Source organism: Hippopotamus amphibius, chromosome 16 (assembly GCF_030028045.1).
Source record: "Hippopotamus amphibius kiboko isolate mHipAmp2 chromosome 16, mHipAmp2.hap2, whole genome shotgun sequence".
NCBI classification, from domain to species: Eukaryota; Metazoa; Chordata; class Mammalia; order Artiodactyla; family Hippopotamidae; genus Hippopotamus; species Hippopotamus amphibius.
Genome location: NC_080201.1, coordinates 51593491 through 51617681, shown reverse-complemented (window position 1 = coordinate 51617681; position 24191 = coordinate 51593491). Strand labels below are relative to the sequence as shown.

At 54.6% G+C, this 24191-nt stretch overlaps 1 protein-coding gene across 4 annotated transcripts in view; it reads left to right on the top strand.

Annotated features, from left to right (window-relative positions):
- Positions 1-24191, top strand: part of AKT2 (AKT serine/threonine kinase 2) — a 51913-nt gene that overhangs the window by 26396 nt on the left and 1326 nt on the right. For 2 of the 4 annotated variants that reach the window (XM_057711432.1, XM_057711433.1), the window contains exons 4-14: positions 1303-1414; positions 10199-10352; positions 10836-10967; positions 12455-12520; positions 13677-13745; positions 14545-14667; positions 15926-16054; positions 16236-16450; positions 16966-17053; positions 17164-17266; positions 17538-18338. In XM_057711432.1, the coding sequence (XP_057567415.1) occupies positions 1303-1414; positions 10199-10352; positions 10836-10967; positions 12455-12520; positions 13677-13745; positions 14545-14667; positions 15926-16054; positions 16236-16450; positions 16966-17053; positions 17164-17266; positions 17538-17659 (1313 nt within the window). In that variant the 3' untranslated portion in view covers positions 17660-18338. The other 2 variants (XM_057711434.1, XM_057711436.1) reach the window with 2 other exon arrangements.

Here is a 24191-nt window from a genome sequence, read left to right as displayed (position 1 = left end):
AGGGAGAAGGGAGAAGCTGGGGCATTTTCCAGTCATCTGTCACCTCTGAGGTATTGGAAGTGGTGCCTTCTGGCCAGACACTGACCAGTGAAAGCTTGGCCAGTGCAAAGCCCTTGCCCAGGCCTCACAGAACCTGCCCTCCACCTGCTGCCACCTTCCTTCCCCGCTGACCTGATTGGTCACCACGTCCTTGTCCCACCTCCGAAGAACGTTTCAAAGACACTCCTCTCCACCACTGCTTGGTGGCCCAGACCACTGTCCTCTCCCCACAAGCTCCCTGCTCTAGGCTCTTCCCCAGCCTCACCTCTCGAGGCCACCCCACACTCTGGAATCCAGCCCCACTCCCCTCTCTGTCCTGCTTAAAGACTTGTCCTGGTGACTTTCCGGTGTGCTGGTGATACCAACAAGGCTGTTCCCAGCCCTGGCTTCCCTCTTGAACTCGCCTCCTGTCCCAAGCAGCTTCCTGCACGTTTCTCCCTGGGATACCCCCCATGGGATACCTGCCGTGTCCCGAACTGACCTTGGAGTCTTCTCTCCCTTCCCAGCCTTCTCCTACTTCCCATCTCCTTCTCAAGGAGGACCCTGTTGCCCCCTTATCCTCAGCCAGAGGCCAGGGCGTCGTCCCACATACCTCTGCACACCTCCGCTGTGGCGCATCTAGCTGCCTTTTATTCCCTTCCCCTGCTCTGCTCCACTCGGGTGTAGCCCAGCCTCGTCCCTGGGCTCCCGGCCTCCATTCTCTCTCACCCTCTACACGGCAGCCAGAGCGATCTGTCTAAATCTGTGTATGTCCCTTCCCTTATTAAAGCCTTCCCTGGCTGCCTGCTGCCCTCAGGACAAAGTCCAAATTCCTCGCCATGCCCCCTGAGCCCTGCACGCTGGCTCGTGCTCACCTCTCCAGCCTGTCTCTCACTTCTCATCTCCTCACACGGAATTGGCTCTTCCCTAAGTATGCTGGGCCCTCTCTCACCTCTAGGCTGCAGTACATGACGCACCCTTCTGCCTTGAGGGCTCAGTGCAGAGATGTCCCTTCCTCTGGGAAAGCCTCTTGAGCCCCTAGACTGGGTTGGCTGCCATTTGGGACCCCCCACGTATCACAGCCCTGACCACTGAGCCATCATTGGACGGGCTGTCCCCTTTTCACTTACACACACTGGACCTTGAGCCCTATGGGGCAAGGCCAGGGCTGTCTCGGTCACTAAAGCATCATGGGGCCGGCACACGGAAGTGACCTGGGACATGTGGGCTGCAGGCTGGCAGGGCTGTCCCCTCACCCTCCCTGCTCACATCCCTCTTCTGCAGAATGCCAGCTGATGAAGACCGAGAGACCGCGACCCAACACCTTCGTCATACGCTGCCTGCAGTGGACCACGGTCATTGAGAGGACCTTCCATGTAGACTCTCCGGACGAGAGGCAAGTCTGGGCTTCTGTGTGGCCGCCCTTTGAGAGGGGCCAGGCTCCGTGTGAGGAGAAGGGGCGCAGATTGACAGATTCCCCTGAGCCCCTGCTTAGGGCTTTCCCATCTCAGCCCTTCTGCGAGTAGGAGTTCCCAGTCTACAGACCCCCTCTGTGTCCTCAGACTGGAGGATGCCTTGGAATCGTGGTGGGGCTTGTTAACGAGCAGCTCGGGGCCACTGCAGGGCCTCTGACTGTCTGCCGCTCTGCAGGGGGTCAGGGGGCTGCATTGTTAATGAACGTCTCCATTGATTTTGAGGCAGGTGGTCCAGAGATTCCGTGTTTTAAAAGATCCGTTTAATAATCATTGGAGATACAAGCTCAGAAATCCGATCCTAGTTTAGAAATCAGACAGCACAGGGAAGGGTCTAGTGAAAGCGTCCCTCTCACTTCAGCCCCGCACCCTCCCACCCCGTCCCCCACCCCCAGGTTAACTGCTGTTCTTCTGTGTCCTGCAAGAGCTTCTCCGCCGTGAGCGTGGACAAGCTCATTCAGATAGGACTTCTGTGCCCTGCTCCCCTTTTTCCTTTTTTTACACAAAAGGAGGCATTGTACCCAAACTGTTCACTGTTCTGAACTTGCTTTTTATTTAATGTATGTTGGGGTCTCTCTCTGCTTCAGTATATATGGAGCTGCTGCTGCATTTTTTTTTTTTTAATAGCTGCACATCTGTGTCCCTGAGTTTGTTTAGCAGTTCTTTATTCATGGTGATGGGTTCTTTCAGCCTTTTGGGCTCATGAGAAGTAATGCCGTAGTGAAGTACCTTGTGCTTATCTCGTTCAACATACGTGCTGGTAAATCTGTAAGATGAATTCTTAGATGTGGGATCGCTGAGTCACAGGGAATGTGCACTTGTAATTTTGAGAAATGCTTCTATTAGGCCATGTCTGAGAGTGTCCTCACAGCCTTGTGTTTTCAACGTTTGGATTTTTACCAAATGTTTGGTGAGTTTGAGTGTCCTCTTGTGTGTGCAGGGGCCATGTGAGTTTCCCTTTCTGAACTGTCTGTTCATATCCTTTGTCTGTTTTTCTTTTGGGTTCTTGGTCTTTTGCTTATTCATTTTGAAAGCTCTTTATATTATTAGAGAGCTTAGCCCTTTGTAATGAGTGGCAAATGTTTTTCCCTTACTTTGTCCCCTTGGCCTTCACTTTGAGAAACATTCCTTTAGCTTGTCTGTGGGGCGAGGAGTCAGCTGATCCTCTGGAGAACCCTGAAGCAGTGCCGTCCAAGAGCAGTTGCTGCCCTGATAGAAGTGTTCAATAACTGTGGTGTCCAAGAGGGTAGCCACTAGTCGCGTGTGCCTGCCAAGCATTTGAAATGTGAAATGTGGCTAATGTGACTGAAGATGGAATTTTGTATTTTATTTGATTAATTTAAATTTAAATAGTCACATATGGCTAGTGGCTACCCTTATGGACAGTGCATTTCTAGAGCATACACAGAACAGTATCATAAGATGTATTAGTGTAATCTACATTGTAATTCTCATTGCAAAGCTTCCCAAGATTAAAAATATACATGCCCCACATGGGGAACTGGATGACCATCTCAGGCTAGTTGAGGTGTTACTAAGATGAAAACTGGGCACAGAAACGTGGACTGACAGTAAAAGCAAATTGAGACCAGTAGGTGCATAGGGTCTAGGTGTTGGGCAGAGTTTTGAGGAATGGGTAGGAGTTGGCCATGGAGATAGGAAGAGGAAGGTGGCTTCAGGAAAAGGGACCAGAATATGAAAAGGCCTGGAGGCGAGACAGCTTGTCATCCCAGGGACCACAGAGGCTTATGCATCACTAAAGAATCAAGGGCCAGGGGTCTTGGAAGAGGAGAAGTGGAGGCCTTGAAGCTGGTGAGCTCAGCCGGCACCTGGACTCCAGATGGAGGTCCCCACAGGGCTTGGCAAGCAGTGAATCAGTTGGGGTTTGTCACAGGGCTGCTCAGAGATTCAGGGGATGATAAACAGGAAGCCCTTGAATCAGCAGTACCTGGCACACACTTTGCAAGCCTGGAGAAGGAGCGGTGGGGAGCCGGCAAAGCATTTTAGGAGGCAAGAGACCTGCTGTAGTTTCCATTTTAGTAAGATACCATGGTCTTCGGTGTGGGGAAGAATCCCTTTGCTAAGACTGTAGGGGCTGGAGAGCCCCTACCTTCCTTCTTTTCTTAGGACCTGCTGCTGCCACTGGAAAGAAATCTGATGGGATTGCTCTGAGGCCAAACCCCAGATTCCTGACTTGTTTAACCCCAGGGAAGGTGTGAGCCAGAAACCCAGAAGAGGGAGGCGCTCTGCTCGTGGCTGTCTTCACTGAGCCTGGGGAGCGGTGGGGGGGTCGGGGGCCAACAGGGGCCACGCTGGTGACTGGTGGTTGCCTGGATGCCGCCGCAGCGGCCTGCTCACTTCCTTCCCCAGTTGGCTCTCCCCAGGGTGGCTAGAGCGACTCCCCTACTTGTGCCCCAGCTCGTCGTTTCAGGCGGACAGAACAGTGGAAGGAAGAGTATCATAAATGAACAGCTGGATACCCTGCACCTAGGTTCAGCAATTCAGCATCGGCCGTGTTTGCCTCTTTTGGCTGTATTTCATTTGAACGTCTGTTCATGCTTTGTGACACTTTCCTCCTTAATACATCAGTAGGCATCTCCTAAGAATAAGGACTTTCTTCTACAGAATCCTGGTGCCCTTATCACACCTGAGATGATTATTGATAATATATATATACTAACATCCTCTCCAGATCTGTGCTGTAGTTAAATTTCCCCAGTTGTCCTCAAAATGTTGTTTTTCAAACCCGGATTTGAAAAACCAAGGTACATGTTGTCTCTGGCCTATTTTAATCTAGTTCAGCCTTTGTCTTTCTTCCCCTACCATGACATTAATTTTTTTTTTGACAAGCCAGACTAGTTGTCTTGTAGGATGTCCCATACTCTGGCTGTGTCATATTATTGCCTTTTGGCACTATTTTCTTTGTTCCTCTGTGCTTGTATTTCTTGTAAACTGGAAATTAGGTCTGAAGCCAGGTTGGCAAACTATGGCCTGGCCTCCTGTTTTTATAAATAAAGTTTTATTGGAACACACCACACCCATCTATTTACCAATGAATTATGACGGCTTTTGCTGTCCTGTGGCAGAATTGAGTAGTGACCGAGTTGCAACAGAGACTCTGTGACCTGCAAGGCCTAAAATATTTATTTACTATTTGACCCTTTCCAGGAGAAGTTTGCAGACCCTTGGTCTTGGCAGGTATACTTAATAGTATATCACATTAATGTGATCTTTTTTTTTAAAATAAATTTATTTTATTTATTCTATTTTGGCAGCATTGGGTCTTTGTTGCTGTGCGCGGGCTTTCTCTAGTTGCAGTGAGCAGGGGCTACTCTTTGTTGCAGTGCACAGTCTTCTCATTGTCGTGGCTTCTCTTCTAGAGCACGGACTCTAGGCACGTGAGCTTCAGTAATTGTGGCACGTGGGCTCAGTAGTTGTGGCTCACGGGCTCTAGGGCACAGGCTCAGTAGTTATGGCACACGGGCCTAGTTGCTCTGTGGCATGTGAGATCTTCCCAGACCAGGGCTCTAACCCGTGTCCCTTACATTGGCAGGCGGTTTCCTAACCACTGCACCACCAGGGAAGCCCTAGTGTGATCTTTTTAATGTAGATCTTATCATGCAATTTCTCTGTTTAGAACTCTGAGTGGCTTTTAATCCCACTTGGAGTAAACTCCAAAGTCGATGCCCTGTTCTACAAAGTCCTACATGATCTGGCCTCCTCTCCAGAATCATTTCCTACTGCTGGTTCCCTCACTTTAGCCACCCTGGTCTCCGTGCTGTTCCTTAAACATGCCAAGCACACTTCCGACCTCAGGACCTTTACACTTGCTGTTTCCTTTCTTAGAGTTCTCTTCCCCCAGATATCATTACAGTTCTCTTTTTAACTTTGTGACGTCTCTGCGCAAATGCCACCTTCTCAGAGTGTCCTGCCCTGCCTTCCATGACTGTTACCCTTACCCTGCTTTATTTGTCTTCACAGCACCTCTGCTACCTGGTGTGACAGTTTCTTTTTTCTTTTTTTTTGGCCACGCAGCATGGCTTGCAGGATCTCAGTTTCCCAACCAGGGATCGAACCCACACCCCCTGCAATGGAAGTGCAGAGTCCTAATACTGGGCCGCCAGGGAATTCCTGACACTTTCTATTTGTTTGTGCCGGGAACATAACTAGGTGTTCAGTAAATGTTTGTTGAATGAATAAAAGATTAATTAGAACTATTGCTCTGTTGAACCAGACCCTATTCTAAGGTCTTTGCACATATTAACTCATTTATCCTCACAACATTTCTAGGAGGGAGTTCCTCACCTGCTAAACAAGCATAGTGATGGTGAGACTGAGGCACTGAGAGTTACAGAATGAAAGAAAGAAGATGATCTGAAGGGCCTGGGTTTTCCCTTCCCGGCAGGGGTGGGCCTGGATCAGCCAGGTCAGCCCGTCTGAGAGTGTGTGAACAGAGCGGGGCCCCAGATGCCCTCTAACTGTGAACACCCCTCTGGTTCAGAAGAGGGCCCTCATTAGGGAGAGAGGTCCCCACCTGCCATCCGATCAGCGGTCAGCTGTTATTCCTGAGGCTGTGATGAGGACAGGCCTGTGCACCGAGGACAGCCCTGCCACCTCCAGTTCACCGAGCTTCCGTCCAGGGCGCAGCTCGTTGTGCTCAGCAGGGTAGCCCAGGATGAGGGCCCAGGGTCTGGAGTCAGACCAGCCACTGTGCTGCTGTCTCAGTGGGGCTCAGTTCCCTGGCTGTAGTGAGGAACGAGGAAGAAGTAGATGTGGAAGTGCCCAGCCCTGGCGCCCCGTGAAATCGCGCTTGTTGGTGCCTTTTCTCTCCTCGGACTCCTCTGTCCCCAGCTTCTCTTGCCACGGGACTGCCATGGTCTCCTTATGCTTCCTCTCTCGACTCACAGTCTGTACCCCACACAAGCAGTTGCTGACTTAAAGCAGAAATCAGATCCTGTCACCCCCCTGAGAAACCCTTTCAGGACTTGCTGAGGTGTTAAGGCTCAGGACATAAATCCCCGACACAGTGGCTCGTGGAGCCCGGTGTGGCCTGTCCTCCCTCCTCCCCTCATCCCTTCCATTCCTCTCTCTCTGTTGGCTCCAGCCATGCTGGCACCTGCTGTGCCATCCACAGACACGCCAGGCTCCCTCCTCAGGGCCTTCGCCACGCTGGTCACTCTGCCTGGATTCTTTTCCCTCTTGGCACTTCGCAGGGCTGCCTCCCTCCCTCCATTTCATTTATTTCAGAGCCAAGTCCTATCCTTGACACTGGGGACGTTCCACGTTCCAGGGACGTCTTCCAGATCCTGGTTTACATGCCATCTCCTCCGAGAGGCCTTCCCTGACCACCCTCGGAGAAGGGGCTTTCTCTCCAGCCCCTGCCTTGGAGCCTCGACACACATGTCTTCTCTGTTAGGCCTGGAGCTCTAGTGCGGCATGTTCCCTGCTGCACCCTCAGCACCCCGAACAAGGCCTGGCACTCAGGTTTTTGCTGGCTGGCTGGGTGAATTCTCACAACCCTTTGAAGTGTTTACTCTGTGCCAGGTACTGTCCTGAGTGCTTTATATCGGTGTCCCATTGCTCCCTCACACGACCCTCTGGTCCCTGCTCCATGTGTCAGCCCACTGAGGCACGGGAAACTCTAATGGCTTGCCCAGTGTAGCCTCCAGGAAGGGGCAGAGCCCAGATTGGCTCCAGGCCATCTGGCTCCAAAGTCTGTGCTCTCAGCCACGTGACAGACCCAGGGGACATGGGAGGCAGACAGAGGTCCTAGAAGTGAGGCCGCCTAGGGTCCCACGGCCAGTTGGCAGTGGCGCTGCGGTCCAGGCCCCGGCTCCCTGCTCCTGGGCCTGCACTGCACCCTGCCTAGTACTGCCCTGGGGAGTGTGGCTGGGTTTGTGTCCCCGCGCCTCTGATTGCTGGCCGTCACTGGGTAAATGTCAGCCTCTCTGTGCCTCCGTCTCCTTGTTTATAGAATGAGGCGAATAATAGTACCGATGTCAAAGGCTTGTGGAGAGGACTCAGGGAGTTAGTTCATGTAAAGTGCTTCGAGCAGCTCTGCAAGTGGAGGGCACTTGTGTTGTTTAGTGGGGGAGGCCCTCTCTGAAAGGTGGTCCAGAAACATGGGCCGTGTCAGGACTCCCGAGAGGCGGCTTTCCTTCGCACCCCCTCCTGGGCTTCTGAGCTCCGCGGCACGGTGTCCCTTATTCCCTGAGCCTACCCGTGAGTGTGCCCTGCTAGATCTTCCAGGTCCTGGTGGGCCTGGCCCAGGAGGGCCAACTCATCAGGGCAGGCCGTGTGGTGCCGGGAGGGGAGGAGCGCCCTGGGCCTGGGGCTCAGCTCTGCTGCCTCCTGGCTGCGTGACCCCCACAGGTGACTCCACCTCCGTGCGCCTCCGTTTCCCCATCAGAAGCACGGCCCCTCCCCCTCCAGCGCTCTTGAGGAGCATGGAATGAGGTGGTGTGTGTGAAATCGTTATTTTTCTCAGCATGTCCCGCAGGGGGCAGGAGGCTGTTTTGCCCTGGGGGCTCTTCTTTGAGGGGTGGAAGGCATGTCAGCCCCAGCCCTGGGAGGGAGCTCCCCTCTGCCCCAGACACCATGTTGCAAACCGTTGAGGAGTATCCTGGACGGGGGCCCTTGCTTTTTCTCTGAAATTCTGAGTGCTGCAACCTTGGCCCCTTGGCTCAGTTGGAACAAGATCGAGAGCTTGTCAGGAAGCGGGAGAGTTACCCCCAACCAGCCTCCTGCATCTTCGTGTGTTCTGGCTCCGGACGGGATGGGCCCAGGTCTCACCAGTGTCTTTAGCCCCGTCGTTGAGTCGAGTACTTTCTCTGGGTGCAGGCTTTGCACACAGCAGCTCACCAGCGTCTCAATGCCCCCAGCGTGCTGAGGAGGCTTGGGCTCGCCCAGGTGACAGAGTTGCTGTTTGAGCCCCAGCTCTGAGCACCAGTTCTGCTGCCCAGAGAGGCACCTCAGAGCTGCTTCTGGTGCTCCCTCCTGCAGTGTGGAAGCTCCATCTCTTGTTCATTCAGGCTCCTGTGGATGGACTGTGTTCTTCTCCCTTACAAAGACGATAGCACATTACACCTCTTGGTCTGCAAGTTGCTTTTTTTATGTGACAGTCCCTCAAGATCTCTGTATGTGAGCTTATACCTATTTTTTTCTTTTGAGTATATTCAGCACGTCTTAGGAGATTGGTGATTTTTTTTTCCCAATCCATGGTTATATACCCAAAGTCAGCATTTTAAAATTTCTAAGAGGACAAGACCTGATAAAGCATATCATGGAATATGCCTCCCCACCCCCATTTTTTGCAAAACAGGAATATTAATGTAGGGATAGGGATTTGTACTGTTATTTGTTTCAAAGAGGACATGGGTAAAGCGCGTTGGGAAATGCCAGCCTGAGGCATTGGGTCAAGGAGGGAAGAGGCTCGCGCGCTCTGCCTGGGTGTGCGCCAGGCTTGGGGTCACGTGGGGTTCGGCCTGCCTCTCTCAGTCATCCCTCAGGTATCTACCGAGTACCCGCTGGGGGGCTAGGTCACACCACGTACGAACAGACCAAATCCCTGCCCTCATGGGTTGGACATACATGGCTTATGGGGCCCCCCGACTCTGCTCGAGCTTGGGAGGGCCGGCGTGCTGGTGCCTGCTCTCCGTGCTCACAGTACTCACGCATCTGTCTCAGGAAGTGTGATCTCGTGTGAGTGAGGCTGCTTGGAGAGGCAGAGCTTCTAGGTGTGAACTGGGACCCATCAGCTTGGTTGCTGCCTTGCTCAGCAAGCCACGGAGCTCAGCCAGAACTGTTCATGCGCTTTTATAGACTACGCAGAATCCATAACGGGTTCAGCAAATATTGGGCTGAACCACCTAAAATTGTGTGGTGGGTCCAGAATAATGGGGAGGTACGGACAATTTAGTATCGTTCAGCCTCATATTTTTTTCTTTTTGGTGTGCGGTCTTTTCTACATATTTCTCCTAGATTCATTTTCCCTCTCTACAGACAGAACTGTTGCAAGTATCAAAAGAAAATTCTTTCCCAGCAAGTTCTAAATCATGAGTAACAAGACGAGTTTATTGTTCTTAAACCCATTTCTCTTCTGCTGGGACCTGCTTCCCTGTCCGCTACCTTCTCTCCCCAATCCCTGCCCCACCAGAATGGTCCCTGACCTCTCCTCCCAGCAGACAGGCACCTCCAGGGAGTCATGTCGGTCAGCTCTTGCCCTGTAAGATCACCACCTTCTTTGGCTAATAAACGCTTCCTTCTGCTCTTGGTTTTCTTTTACAAAACACTGGTCGCTTGTACACATGAGCTTGTCATTTGTTCCAAGGGACCCAGAAGATCACTGTCTCTCCCTTGTTCAAGGCTCAGGGTGGCAGCTTATTTTCAAGAGGCTGTGAAGAAAGGCAGTCTCTCGTCAAGTCACGTAATTGCTGCCTGACTTCAAGTGGCCCTCAGGTCGGGCCCCTCCTGGGACACACATGGTGTCTATCCTTCTTCTACTCTTGCCCTCTCCCACCCACCACAGCCAGAGGGCCTGAAAAATTTCAGTCTGGTCCCTCCGGCTCCCCTCGGTCAGACAGATCTCGACAAAATGCCCAAAGGTGTTTGGTGGTTTGCTCGTCCATCATGAGGCCTGGGGCTCAGCCCTTCCCGCCCCCAGGCCCAGGCACCCCAGGGCTCAGCTCCCCGGACGTGTCCCCACACAGGGAGGAGTGGATGCAGGCCATCCAGATGGTTGCCAACAGCCTCAAGCAGCGGGTCCCAGGGGAGGACCCCATGGACTACAAGTGTGGCTCCCCCAGCGACTCTTCTGCAGCCGAGGAGATGGAAGTGGCAGTTAGCAAGGCGCGGGCAAAGGTGGTGAGTGCTGGGAGGACAGGTGGCCAGGGGGTGGGGGCTGCCGGCCTGTGAGCACCCCTCCCTCTCAACCCCGGCCCTGTTGCCCTTGATTTCCATACTGAGAGCGCAGGGGCCCAGCCAGGACACTTCATGGCCGCCCTGTAGACTGGGCGGTTTCAGGTGGTTGATGCCCCGGTGCTGCTCTGGGCCCATGGAGTGAGGGGCAGCCTCCTCCCAGGAGGTTGTGAAGGCCCGTCTACCCCCAGGTCAGAGCCCTGGGCTCAGCCTCCCAGGGCCCCGTGCCCGGGAGAGCCGAGTGGTGGGAGAGCCTTGGTCTGAAGGCCACTTCAGAACAAACAGTCACTGCCCGGAGCCTCCCTTCCTGCTCCTGTCTGAGCATTTTGGCCACCGTGTCCTTTGATTTTCCCTTTTCTTTGTTAAAATTTCTTCCCATGGGCCACATGCCAAGTGCTGACTGCCCGACTCTTTCCCCATCCCGGGCAGACCATGAATGACTTCGACTATCTCAAACTCCTGGGCAAGGGCACCTTTGGCAAAGTCATCCTGGTGCGGGAGAAGGCCACTGGCCGCTACTACGCCATGAAGATCCTGCGGAAGGAGGTTATCATCGCCAAGGTAGGCCCTCCCAGGGCTGCTGTGGGGGACACAGTCTGGAGCCTGACTGGTCAGGAGCGCACACTGTGCGGGACGCTTCCCGTGTCTGGTGCTGTGTCCCCCACCCAGACCCATTGCCCAGTTCCGTAAGTCCCAGAGAAGGGGAGCTGGAGGCCCAGAGGGCGGGGCCCTGCCTGCTGAGTCCCCCACCCCCTGAGTCCCCCACCCTCTGGGCACTGGGGAGGACGGTAGAGGGAGTCTGACCAGGGCCTCACCCAGCAGGTGGTATCAGGCCACAAGGGTGGGGGCTTGGCTCAGGGTGTCTCAGAAGGAGGCTGGGCCAGGAATGAAATTCTAGTCCCTTTTTTCCTTAAAGTTTTTAAAATAGGAAATTTCTAACATCCATAAAATTTTTTAAAGAAAAATAAATATAATGGACTCCTATGTAGCAGTCATCAGCTTCACCATTAACTAACGTTTGGCCAGTTTTATTTCTCCTAGCTCTGCCCTCCTCGTTTTTCGTGCTGGAGTAGGTTAAGCCATGTTCTAGACATCATGGATTTTCAGCCACGCATACTTAGCTGTGTATCTTTAACTGAGAATGGTGTCAGAGGCTGTAGTCATGGTGCCGGGATCATAGCCAACAGAATTAACAATCCCTGGTGTCACTGGTGCAAGGCAGGGGTTCTCAGCCTTAGCAAGGACACCTGGAGCCAGACCATTCTCCGCTGTGCGGCGGTCTTGTGCGCTGTAGGACATGTAGCAGCATCCCTGGCCTCTACCAGGGCACCCCTTCACCCCCCGAGTTGTGACCGTCAAAAATGTCCGTCGACATTATCGCCGGTATTATTTCCTCATCCCCTGGAGACAGACTCGCCCTGTAGAGAGCCAGTGTCTAGGCACTGCAGCTCTCTGGGTGACTGCCGTGCACTCAGATACCGAACTCAAGCCCAGGTTAGAGTCCTGGGAGGGCCTGTGGTGCTGGTTGCCAGGCCTGCTCCCTGAGTTTCTGATTCATGGGTCCAAGGAGGGGACCTGATAGTTTGCTTTTTTCCTAGTTCCTGAGCAACGCTGATGCTGCCCTTGTAGGGACTACACATGGAGAACCACTGCTCACAGCCTAGAGTCCTGATTAGATCATTTATAGGTGGTGATTCCCATGGCCTGTCGCATCGCCTCAGGGGTCTCAGGATGTCTCCTCGCCCCCAGAAGGATGTCAGAATTGGCCTGTGGGTTCAGGTGGTGACAGCCTGATCCTCCCTTATAAAGTCCCCATCAGCTGCTCACCTTGTGATTTGAGGGCGAGCCTCTGAGTGTCCTTGTCTGGGTCCGGTATTTCATTAGGGCTTGTGAATGGTAACGTTCTGCTCCTGCCATTCTATCTGCGTGTTGGCCAGGGGTGGAACTGGAGTTCACCAAGACGTTGCTCCCCTGTCTCTCAGGTTGAGGCGGGGGGTGTGGCCAACATGGTGATGCCCTCCAGCCCCTCACCCAGCCTCTGTCTACAGGATGAAGTCGCCCACACGGTCACCGAGAGCCGGGTCCTCCAGAACACCAGGCACCCATTCCTCACTGTGAGTAGCACTCGTGTCTCAGGCAGGGCCTGGCCTGCCTGTGGGGCTTCCAGGTCGGCCCCTTAAGACAGAGCTCAGAGAAAGAGCCTGATCCTTGCCAGTATGAAGCACAGACTTAGTGTTGGCCAGATGGTTGGGGCGTGGTGTTGCTGGGCTCCCCAGGTGGCCTGAACCAAGACACCTGGGGCAGCAGCTTCTTCATAGATAAATGGTGGCTTCATGTCAACACCTCGGCTGACGGATGGTACCAGATTGCAGGATGGCCCCAGGGGGGAGCATGGCTGCTGTCCTTATGGGTTAGGGGCGCTTAGCTCAGCTGGTTGGAGGGGGAACATTATTTTCTCATTTTTGTTTTAAGAGGTAATCCTAGAAGCAGATGTATTATTATTGTCCTGCCTATCAACTTAAGCTGAGCAGACACCTCTTTGGGTGACAGTCTCCATCAAGGCCAGCAGCCATCAGTTGAATGGACCAGGTTGAAGATGGCTTAAGGGTCACTTCCTGTCCAAGTGTCCTTTTGAGCCAAAGCCCTTGTTCAAATGAACTCTTACGAGGTTCTTCAGGGTAGAAGGTGGGGAGCAGTAGAGTTGTTGTGAGCAGGGGTCACCACCTAAGGGTCCTTTGAGGAACTCTCTGCAGGGCTCCTTAGAGCACAGTTTGAGAACTACTTGTTTGTTGGCAGAGCACTTGTCCAGCCTGTTTTTGAGGTTGGCTCCCAAGCCACTGCCAGCTCCCAAGCCAGCAGACCTTGTGTGTGTGTGTGTGTGTGTGCGTGTGTGTGTGTGCGCGCGCGCGCGCGCGCGCGCGTGCACGCGCGCAGGTTGAACGCATTGGACTGTAACGTGGGAGGAAGAAAGATGTGAAACAGCCCTGGTTGCTCTGAACATAGTTTCTCCCCTGGCTGCGCCTCCGGGAGGCTCAGTTGAAGGCAGAGGACAGAATCGTTGAACACAGTAACCCTTTCCCTGCCGTCAGAGCCACGAGCTCCCTCACACACCACAGAAGGTGAAGCTGAGCTCTGAACCGTGACCACCTAATTCCCGTGGCCTGGGCCAGGGCGGGGCTTGTGTGTGCAGAATCAGCCCTGCCTCCCGGGGCTGGGTAGAGAGCCCGCCTTCTTCCCACCTCCTATTCCGGCCACCCTCCCTCCCCACAGGCGCTGAAGTACGCCTTCCAGACCCATGACCGCCTGTGCTTCGTGATGGAGTACGCCAATGGTGGCGAGGTGAGCCGCAGCTGCCCCCAGACGGCCTTTCTGGACGTCTCCTTCTCGGATTGGGGGGGCCGAGGGAGACTTACTGGATGTCGTCTTGCTCTGTCCATCCCTCCCCTTGAGGCAGGCATCACCATCTCCGTCGGGCAGGTGGGGAGGCAGGCTCAGAGACGTTAAGTGGCTTGTCCAAGTTCACACAGCTAGTGAGTTGGTGGGCACAGTACAAACTGAGGTCCAGAGAGCCGTGGAGAGGGCTGTGCGGGGTGGTTGGCCGACAGCGCTGCAGGGATGTTTTTAAAGGCTGCAGAGAAAGTGTGCGCGCAGGTCAGGATGCCCCAGTCCTCTGCTTTCGGTGAGGTCTCCTGATGAGAGCAGTCAGCCCCGTGCTGTCACTCACCTGTCACCCACTCCTCGTCCCTCACACCCTTCTCTCTCCACCCAGGTGTCACTCACTGGCTTCGTCTCCACCGTTGGGTCTCCCAGCGTGCAGTCACTTGCTCCTGAGTCACGTTCCTCTGCTTCCTGGCTCTCGCTCCTCGTTCGCCCGCCCCTCACTCTCTGCTTGGCGCCTCGTGTCCATTCTTTGCTGTTTACTTCTTGCTCATTTTTTCTTTTTCTTTTCTTTCTTTCTTGCTCACCTGAGTTCTTCTCTACTCACTGCCCCTCACTTGGTCCTTTTTGCCATCACTGTCCAGTTCACAGGGCAGGGGTCACCATGTCACTAGGCTGGGTACCGGGGTCAGCGCCCAGGGCCCCACCCTCCCCTCCTCCGGGCCGGGGTCTCACCTCCCCTGCCTCCCTCTGCCGGCAGCTGTTCTTCCACCTATCCCGGGAGCGCGTCTTCACAGAGGAGCGGGCCCGCTTTTATGGTGCTGAGATCGTCTCAGCCCTGGAGTACCTGCACTCGCGGGACGTGGTGTACCGCGACATCAAGGTGAGCACACCGTCACCTGCTGGCTGGGCAGGCGTGCCCAGGCCATCTGCCTGTCTGTTGAGTTTCTCCACCCCACCCCCCATGGAGGGTCTGTCTGTCTTGTCCTTCTGGGAGCTGAGCCTCCAAGCCAGGCCCAAGGTGGTGGTTCCACAGCAGGCAGCCCTGCGCAGGGCCCTTCCAGGCCTCCTGGGAGCAGCACTGCTGTGCAGCCAGAAGGTGTCAGTTGGTCCAAGCACTTTAGAATATGGCCCGGGAGAACCCACCAATACTAAACACACACGTCCCCTGTGAGCCAGCCATTCTGCCCCAGGAGCATGTGCGGGAACAGGTGCCTGTGTCTGTCTCAACGTGGACGCATGCTCCAAGCAGCTCTGTGTACACTGACCCCACACTGGAAGCAACCCAAGTGTCCACTGTCAGAACGTGGATAAGAGATAAGAGTTCCACACAGTGGAATTCTGCACAGCAGTTCAGGAGGACTAACTACAGGGAAATCCCTGGCAGCCCCGTGGTTAAGACTCTGCGCTTCAGCTGCAGGTGGTGCGGGTTCAGTCCCTGGTCAGGGAATGAAGATCCCGCATGCTGCGTGGCACAGCCAAAGAAACCCCCACAAACTGTAGCCACACACAGCGGCCTGGGTGCGTCTCATGGACTGAGGCTGAGGGGAGAGCCAGAACAGATGAGATGAATCTGTGTCATTTACAGCGTGTACATAGCTGGGGAAGACTGTAAAGAAAAGCAAAGAAGTTAAGCTGCTTCCCTGTTGGAGGAGGCAGTGGCTAATAGCGGGGAAGGGGCACACGGAGGCTTCTAAGGGTCTGGTGGTGCTCGTTCTTGACCTGGTAGAGGTCACATGGAGGCCCACTAAATTGCCCATTTGCATTAAGTTAGGAAAAACCAGGAGAAAGAAAGATAGTGTTCCTCAGGTCCAGAGTGTGGCAGCCGCAGCCCACAGTGGCGGAAGCAGGTTGGGCAGGACTTGGCTCCCGTCTCTCCCTGCCCTGCCCTTTTCCAGCTCCCTGGGGGCAGTGGGGGCTCAGGAAGTGTTGGGTCTGGCCTCCCCCGAGCCTCGGAGGGCCTAATCCTGTGCTGGGGGTATGCCCTCTGGCCCCTCCTGGAGTCCCTGGCACAGCTGCCCACTACCCCAGGCCTCAGCCCCCTGCAGGGAAGGGCAGGGGCGTGTTGGGTTTCAGGGGTGGCAGGAAGCCCTAGGAGTGCTTGGTGGCAAAAGTCCCTGGCACATTGACCTTTCTTGCAGCTGGAAAATCTCATGCTGGACAAAGATGGCCACATCAAGATCACCGACTTCGGCCTGTGCAAAGAGGGCATCAGTGACGGGGCCACCATGAAAACCTTCTGTGGGACCCCTGAATACTTGGCGCCTGAGGTGTCTGGGGCTGGAGGGCCAGGGGAGGAGGGGGCCCTCAGCCTCATGTGTTTCCCCCGCCCAGGCCCTCTGAGGGCAGGTCTCCGATTCCTTCGGTGACCCTCCCAGCCCCCGGCAGGGCTGTGTCCCCCCTTGGGCCTGGGGATGTGGGCCTGGCCCCTCACTGCCCCTCCCTGCTCAGGTGCTGGAGGACAACGACTACGGCCGGGCTGTGGACTGGTGGGGGCTGGGTGTGGTCATGTACGAGATGATGTGCGGCCGCCTGCCCTTCTACAACCAGGATCACGAGCGCCTCTTCGAGCTCATCCTCATGGAGGAGATCCGCTTCCCGCGCACGCTCAGCCCTGAGGCCAAGTCCCTGCTTGCTGGGCTGCTTAAGAAGGACCCCAAGCAGAGGTGAGGGCTGGCGTCTGCCCTGCCCAGCCCAGTGCCACCTGCTGCCACTTCCCTGCCCAGAGGGGACCGTGTCCACATGAGCACTTGCCCGTGGGACGCTTGGTGTGTGTTGATCGCCCCCACAGGTGGCATTTAAGGAGTGCTCCCTTGGCCAGGTCTGTCTTTAGCCCTCTGCCTGCCCTGCCTTGTTCCCTGGGACACCGAGAAACAGGGTGGCCCTTTGCGTGGTCTTGGGTGGCGGAGCCAGGATGTGAAGTGGCCGTCTGCCGAGCCTACCCTCTCAGCTTGCGTCGCAGGGGCCAGGTCGCAATCTCCCAGCTCTGACTCTGGGCGCGGGAGCTCCCTCCCCGAGCCTCGGGTTCTTCCTCTGTGAGGTGGTGGTGGTCTGTGGCCGGGACAGAACCATTAAAGGTTGCCCAGGGCCTGCATGTTGCAGGTCCAGGCCTGTACCAAAAGCCCACCTCCCAGGACCTGGCTGCCCCGGGAGGCGAGCGCTCATGGCCGTCTCTGCCCAGGCTCGGCGGGGGGCCCAGCGATGCCAAGGAGGTCATGGAGCACAGGTTCTTCCTCAGTATCAACTGGCAGGACGTGGTACAGAAGAAGGTGAGCACCACTGCCTGCCTGCGCCCGACAGGAGCCCAGCCGCTCCTGGGCGACCTTGGCTGAGGCCTCCACTCCTCAGAGACCTGAGCCTGGGCTCCTCTCCTCCACAGCTCCCGCCACCCTTCAAACCTCAGGTCACATCTGAGGTCGACACAAGGTACTTTGATGACGAATTCACCGCCCAGTGCATCACAGTCACGCCCCCGGACCGCTGTGAGTGTCCGAGCCCCGCCCCTTGGGTCTGGCTGGGCGGCAGAGGGGTGGGGTCTGCTCTTGGCCCAGTTCTCCGGGTGGACGCTCACAGGCCCCGCGCCGTGTCCGGGCAGTGTGCCCTGTGGCGTGCTTGCCGCAGCTTTCACCCTTGGTCCACCTGTAGATCTGGTGAGGGTCGCCAGGAGCCACTGGCGCATCGCTCAGGGAGGGTTCTGGGCAGGAGACACTCGAGGAGCTGTTAATACCCAGATTTGTCCTTCAAATTGTTCAGGTCTTTGGGGCTGGATGGGGCTGTTTGAGTTCTTACTCCCACCCGCCCAGTGCTGGAGACACAGCAGTGACGAGACAGCCCTGGGCCCTGCTCTCAGGGAGCTCGAAGTCCAGGTGGGGTGACAGACCAGAGTCATCAGGCCTATGGTGTTAGAAGTACGGGTCTGGAGAAGTTCAGAGGAAATGCCTGACTTGGCCTGTGAGTCAGGGAGGGCTTCCTGGAGAAAGAGACATGGCATCTGAGACTCGTTCTTGGCAGAAGGAATGGCAAGTGGGACTCCCAGAAGTGGGAGCATTGCAGAGGTCAGAATAGATGGGGGAAGGGCGAGGGCATCTTGGGGGCCACCGGGAGGAGTATGGACTTGTTGCACGGGGAGCCGTGGAAGGGTTTTGGGCAGAGAAGGGAAGGGTTGTATCAGGGCTTTAGACAGTACCCCCGCCTCCGCTGCGTGTGGAGGGAGGATTGTTGGGGATAGGAGTGGCGCCCAGGGCAGGGGACTGGGCTATAGAGGTCTGGGCTAGACCCCAGTGTGGCCTGAAGCAGAGGGGCTGGGGGGATGCTCAGGAGGCTGAGTGAGCCGGCCATGGGGCCTGGGGGCCCGGCTCTGGCCTGGGGGTGGGGCTGTGGCTGAGAGGCTGTGTCAGGGAGGAAGCCACTAAGCCTCGGTCCCGTGGTTCCCCATTCTGGGGGACGGGGTGCCAGCTGGGGGTCGCACCGTGGTCTGGCTGCAGTGCTTCCTGGGGCTGGGCGGGGGGCCTGGGCCCTGCAGGCCAGTTCTCCCTGATCTGCCTCCGCCGACCCCTGCAGACGACAGCCTGGGCTCCCTCGAGCTGGACCAGCGGACCCACTTCCCCCAGTTCTCCTATTCGGCCAGCATCCGAGAGTGACCAGCACTGCCCGCCGCCGCCGCCGCCGCCGCAGGACGCACGCACGGCTGCCATCAGCACCGGGGGGCTTTTTTCTTGTTTTTTTTTTTAAACCTTCTATTTTGCCTTTTTTGTTTGTGTCCCCATCGGTCACCCCCTTACTCCCATTTCCAGTGTTTTTTCTTCAGCCCTCTGCCAAACGCACCTCAGCGGCCCAGCGGCCCTGCCTCCAGGATCCTGGCCTGCCCTCACCTGCGTGCCCAGGCCAGGATTCGGGGGACTCTCCATTGTCTGCCCCGGGACCAGGCCTTTGGGCAGTTGGAGAGATTCCGGTTTTTAATCACCATGAAGCCCCCGTGAGGGGTGAAGCGTGGAGCCGCCGGGCCTACCTGAATTTCTGGCTGGGGCAGCCACAGGCAGCCTGCTTCTGCGTTGCTGTTTCTGTCAGAGGCTGCCTTCTGGTGGGCTGCCCAGTGGACAGCGTCCTGGTGCTGCCTTCCTTGCCCCGTCGTTAGGCTCGGAGCGGCCTCGTGTGGGGCAGTCCAGCCCCCTTCTCCCGTGGGGGCAGCAAAGCAATAATGTGCAGGGAGCGGGGGTGGGGGAGTAGGCGTGGGCCTGTGGAAGCGGCGTGCAGGATTGCTGGTTCAGGGCTCCCTCGTGTGGATGGGGCCTGCTCCACCCTGCGGGGCGCCAGGAGGAGACGTGAGGATGGGCACCGCCTGCTGGCCCGGTCTCCGTGACCTCCCCCAAGCCGCGCTCCGGACCCCGTGGATGAGGCGAGAGGAACATTCGGGCGCTAGCCTGCCTACCCACCAGCCCCGTGCCTTACCAGGGCTTCCCTCCAGCTGGCCTTACCTCCTGCTGGACCCCGGGCCTGGCCCCGGCCCCTTCTGAGGATGGAGGCCGGCATCTCCCCCGTCTCTCTGCCTGGGGTGGAGGGGCGCCAGCCTCGGCTGTTACACATCTCGCACCGAGACAGTATTGGGCCCGGTGGACTTGGGTCGAAGAGGGGGTGGGGGTGGGTGTCCGGTACGTACCGAGGGAGGGGGCCTCTGAGAAGGGAGGCTCCTGGCCACCTCACTTCTTCCCCCTCTCCGGGCCCCACTTTCTGCGGCCTTAAGGTGAACATGTCAGTGCTGTGGGCACTCACGTGTGCCTCAGACGGTGTGTCTGTGGGCGTCCCTGTGCATCTGGGATGCAGGTGCACGTGGGCTGTGTGTGTGCTTGTGTGTCAGGTGTGTGTGTGTGAGGGCACGCGCGTCCAGCCTCAAGTGTGCGTGGTATGTATGGGCTTGGCCCCCACCCCTGGCTCAGGCGTTTCATCCCGAGGGGGAGGGGTGCTGGCCTAGCAGGGAAGACACACCTGAGGCCCACTTGGTGCCCTGTCCCACCCCATCACCCCTTCCCTCAACATCTCTGGGTGTGTGGAGTTTAGTTTTTGTGGTTTTGATCACCCCACCCCACCCCACCTCCTGTAGGTAGTTCACAGAAAGACGTTCTGGGGTGGGGTGGGGATTGGCTTGGGTGGGTGGGGTTCTTTTTTCCTTTCTGTGTGTGTATGTCGTTCATCTGATAATTCTCCCTCCTCCCCACTGGCCTGTCCCCATTCCTCATATTTGTACGGTACAAGCAATAAAGACACTCATTTCAGACCGGGGCCCAACGCCCTGGGCCTTTCCTTGCTTCCGGAGTCTGGCCCCTGGCACCAGCTGCCTCCTGTTCCCGTGGCTCTGATCACAGGGCCTGTTGAGCCACGATGTGGGGAAGCAGGCGGAGGAGGCGCCAGGCGGTGGTGGTGGTGGGGTATGCTCAGGCTCAGGTTGGAGGGTGTGGGGTGCGCTGGGGGGAAGCTGCTGAAGAGTTTGGGGAAAGCGCCTGGGCCTAGGGTATAGTGGACAGGGACCAGTCCAGTCCAGTCCCTCAGAAGATGCTTAGGCAAGAAGAGGTAGGGCGGAGAGATGGGGTGGAAGGGGTGCAAGGTGCCACTGGGCCGTGGGAGGGAGTGTATTCATCTCCTCTGGCCTTAGAGCCCTGGAGGGAGCACTGCCTGCACCCCCCTTCTTTTTTGTGGCCCCCAATTCCAATACAGAACCTTAGTGGATCAGGCGGATGTTGGTGGCTGTCAGTTGGGGGCACCTCAGGTTGGGGTACAGCCCTGGCACCTGTCCCTTTAATCCTGGAGTTCCCCTCTCAGACCCTGGGGCCAGGGCTTCCCCCTCTGAGCCCTGGCACAGGTGAATTTAATGACAGATTTTGCCAGAAGGTGTAGGCCTTCACACACAGAGTCTTTGAGATCATAAATGAGGGTAGAGGAAAAGTCAGATCTTAACAACCAAGACCCAAGGAATCTTTTTGTTTTCTAACTTCATATGGACTTAATTTAGTTACAAAAGTATGTCCTAATGGTCATATGATAATTGGCAGAGAGGCTTATATAGAAAGCCTTTTGGGAATTCCCTGGCAGTCCAGTGGTTAAGACTCCACGCTCTCACTGCTGGGGTCCGGGTTCAGTCCCTGGTCGGGGAATCTAAGATCCCACAAGCCCCTTGGTGTGGCAAAGAGAAAAAATAAAAATGCCTTTTGCTCTTCTCTCTAGTCGCAGGCCCTGGAGGTGACCGGTGCTATAGTCTCTTGTTACACCATGCTGTCACTCAGACCTCCGTGTGGGTCCATGCCCGCGTCTACCTCAGCCAGTTAGTGGTTGTCTCACAGTCCATGGACGGCCTCCCACCGGTTCCTCAGCTGCTGCCCTCAGTTGAATGTATATCCTTAGATGTAGTGGTGCTTCTTATTTCGGTAGGAGAACTTTTCCCAAAGAGGGAGTTTTAGAGTGAAGAGTTAATAAAATTTTACCGACTAGGAAATTAAATTTTGAATAAATTGATTTGTCACATGCATGTAGACAGTTTGACACGTTTTGTGAAAGGAGGAAAGTCAAAACTACCCCTGGCTTTGAGCATTCCTGGTCCTCATGTCACCTCTGTGCCAGTGGACACAGTGCAGTGAAAGACTGTCCCTCTGTCTGCATAACTCTTTCCTCCCAGTTTATGATGTCAAGCCGCCGGGCTCTATTCTGCTGCATCTCACACACAACCCGCGCCCCCCCCCCCCCCGCCCCCCGCCCCGCCCCGGCTCCTGCCACTGTACGTACATCAATAGGCTGTGCTGGGTCATTGGTAGAAACGAGGTCCCACCGCTGCCATGCCTCCAGCGGCTTTATGAACTTTCTCTGCCTTTGTCAGGGTGGATGCATCTCAGCTGATGCAGCTGCCCCCCTGTCGACCAGAATTTGCTTGGTTTCCAGTTTGTGTGCTGCTACCAGCAGTGCTGTAATAAACCTCAACCGTGTAACAATCCATCTTACCGTGCTTGTGCTTTTTAAATTGTTGTGGCCTACATTCTAGGGTTGCAGTGCAGTGTTTTTGTACATCAGATAGCTTTCCCCCAAAGTGTAGCAATTCAAATATTTTTAACTTTAATTTTGAAATAATTACAGACTTACTGAAAACTTTGAGACTTTCAAAAACAGTACCACAGTGATTCTAGAACTGGAGCAGGAAATATACAAGATGAACTCAGAGCATCTTGTGCCTGAAAGTAAGGACCTGCTAAAACCAAACCAAATGCTCACTGATGGGGCATGTGAAGGGACACAGAAGCCAATGGGAAAGAGCCCCCAGTGACCACAGCTGAAAGCAATTTGAGCAACAGTAAATAGCATAGTGTTGGGTTATACCCAGGAGGTAAAATAGATGAGTCCGTGCTGATATAAATGACAAATGGTGAGAGCAGACATACCTGTACAGAATTTCAGATAATTTCTGTAAATACCCTGCTTTCAAGGAGGGGAAACATGACCCTCACTCCTTTGGTATGGGCTGCAAAGTGACTTGCTTCCAAAGAGGACAGCATGGAAAGGGGAGAAAGCAACTTTTCAGTGGAGAAAGTTGAGCTGTATCAGCCAACGTCACAGGGAAGAATCAGGTCAGCAAGTATGCGCCTTTGATAGGCGATTAGAATGATACTGGGGTCTTCCTCCCTAAAACACATACTCTCCGTCTAATAAAGCAGATACCAGAAAAATTCCAATTGAGGAATGTCCTACAAAAGACCTGATCACTGGTTCTCAGAACTGTCAAGGTTGTTCAAGACAAGGAGGACCTGAGAGGCTGTCACAGCCAAGAGAAGCCGTAAGAAACACAGAGACTAAAATGTAATATGGTGTCCTGAGTGGGGTCCTGGGACAGAGGACATTAGGTAAATCAGGAAATCTGAATAGTGCATGGACTTTAATAATACTATATCCCTACTCATTAAATGGTGACAAACGGACCACACTAAAGTGTTAACAGGGGAAACTGGGTCTGGGGTATATGGGAACTCTGTCCTCTCTGCAACTTTCCATAAATTTCCAAAATTTATTCTTTACGAAGAATTTTCATCTACCCTTCACACAGGTTTCCCGTGATATCCCACACTGACTTTATCTGCCCCCCCCCCATATTTATATATCTGTCCCCAAACAAGAACTTTCTCCTGCATAAATAACCACAGGCCAATTATCAAGGTCAGGAAGTTAATACTGAAGCAATGCTTTTCTCTTGGACCTTAATCAGATTTTACTAATATTAATAATAATGTCCCTGAATACAAAAGAAAAGTCCTGGCTAACAACTCAGTCCAGGCTCACACGTTGCATTCAGTTGTCTGGTTTGAAGCTTATAGGGCAGTTATTTTGCAGAATGCTCCTCAATCAGGGTTTGTTGCCTGATTTTTCCTCATGGTTATATGTAAGGAAATTCCCAATGAGGTACCCTTCTCAGTGCATCCTATCAGGAGGCACGTGAGGTGATCTGTCCTACTCCTGGTGATGACTTTGATTCCTTGGTTAAGGTGGTGTCTGTCAGCTTTCTCCTCTGTAAAGTTACTACTTTCCCTTTGTACCACTTTGGTACAGGCATATGTCATTTTATTGTGCTTCACTTTATTGTGCTTTGCAGATACTGTATTTTTCACAAACTGAAGGTCTGTGGCAACTCTGTTTTCAGATGATGGTTAGCATTTTGTTTTGTTTTGTTTTTTCAATAAAGTATTTTAAAATTAAGGTATGCACATTGTTTCTTTAGACATAATACTATTGCACACTTAATAGACTATAGTGTACACAACTTTTATGTGCACTGGGAAACCGAAAAGATGTGTGACTCACTTTAGTGCAGAATTGGCTTTACTGAGGTGGTCTGGAACCAAACTGGCACTGTCTCTGAGGTCTGCCTGTACTGTACAGAGATACTTTGAGCATGTAAATATCTTACTGGGTGTTCAGGCAAAGGGAACAGCAAGTGCAAAGGTCCCGAGGCAGGCAGGTGTCAGATGTGTTTGGGGAACATAAAGAAGAGAGGGTGTCTCAAGAGGCGTGGGGGGGGGGGTAGAAGGAAATGAGGTTAAAGAGATAACAATGGGTCCAAAGGACCTTGTGCCCAGGGTAAGGAGTTTGAGTTTTAAGTATGACAGGAAGCCGGTGGTCTGGCATCTCACACCCTTCTCTCTGCTCACTTTTCCAGCCTCACTGACCTCTCACTGCCTGAAAATAGCAAGCTCTCCTACCTCAGGGCCTTCGCTCATGCTCTTCCCTCCCCCGGAATATTTTCCCCTCTCTTTGCATTTCTGGATCCTCCTCTTACAGGTTTCAGTTCCAACATCACCTCCTCAAAGAGGCCCTTCCAGACCATTTGAAAATTATACCCAGCCTGTTTACTCATTCATTCAGCAAATGTTTGAATACCAA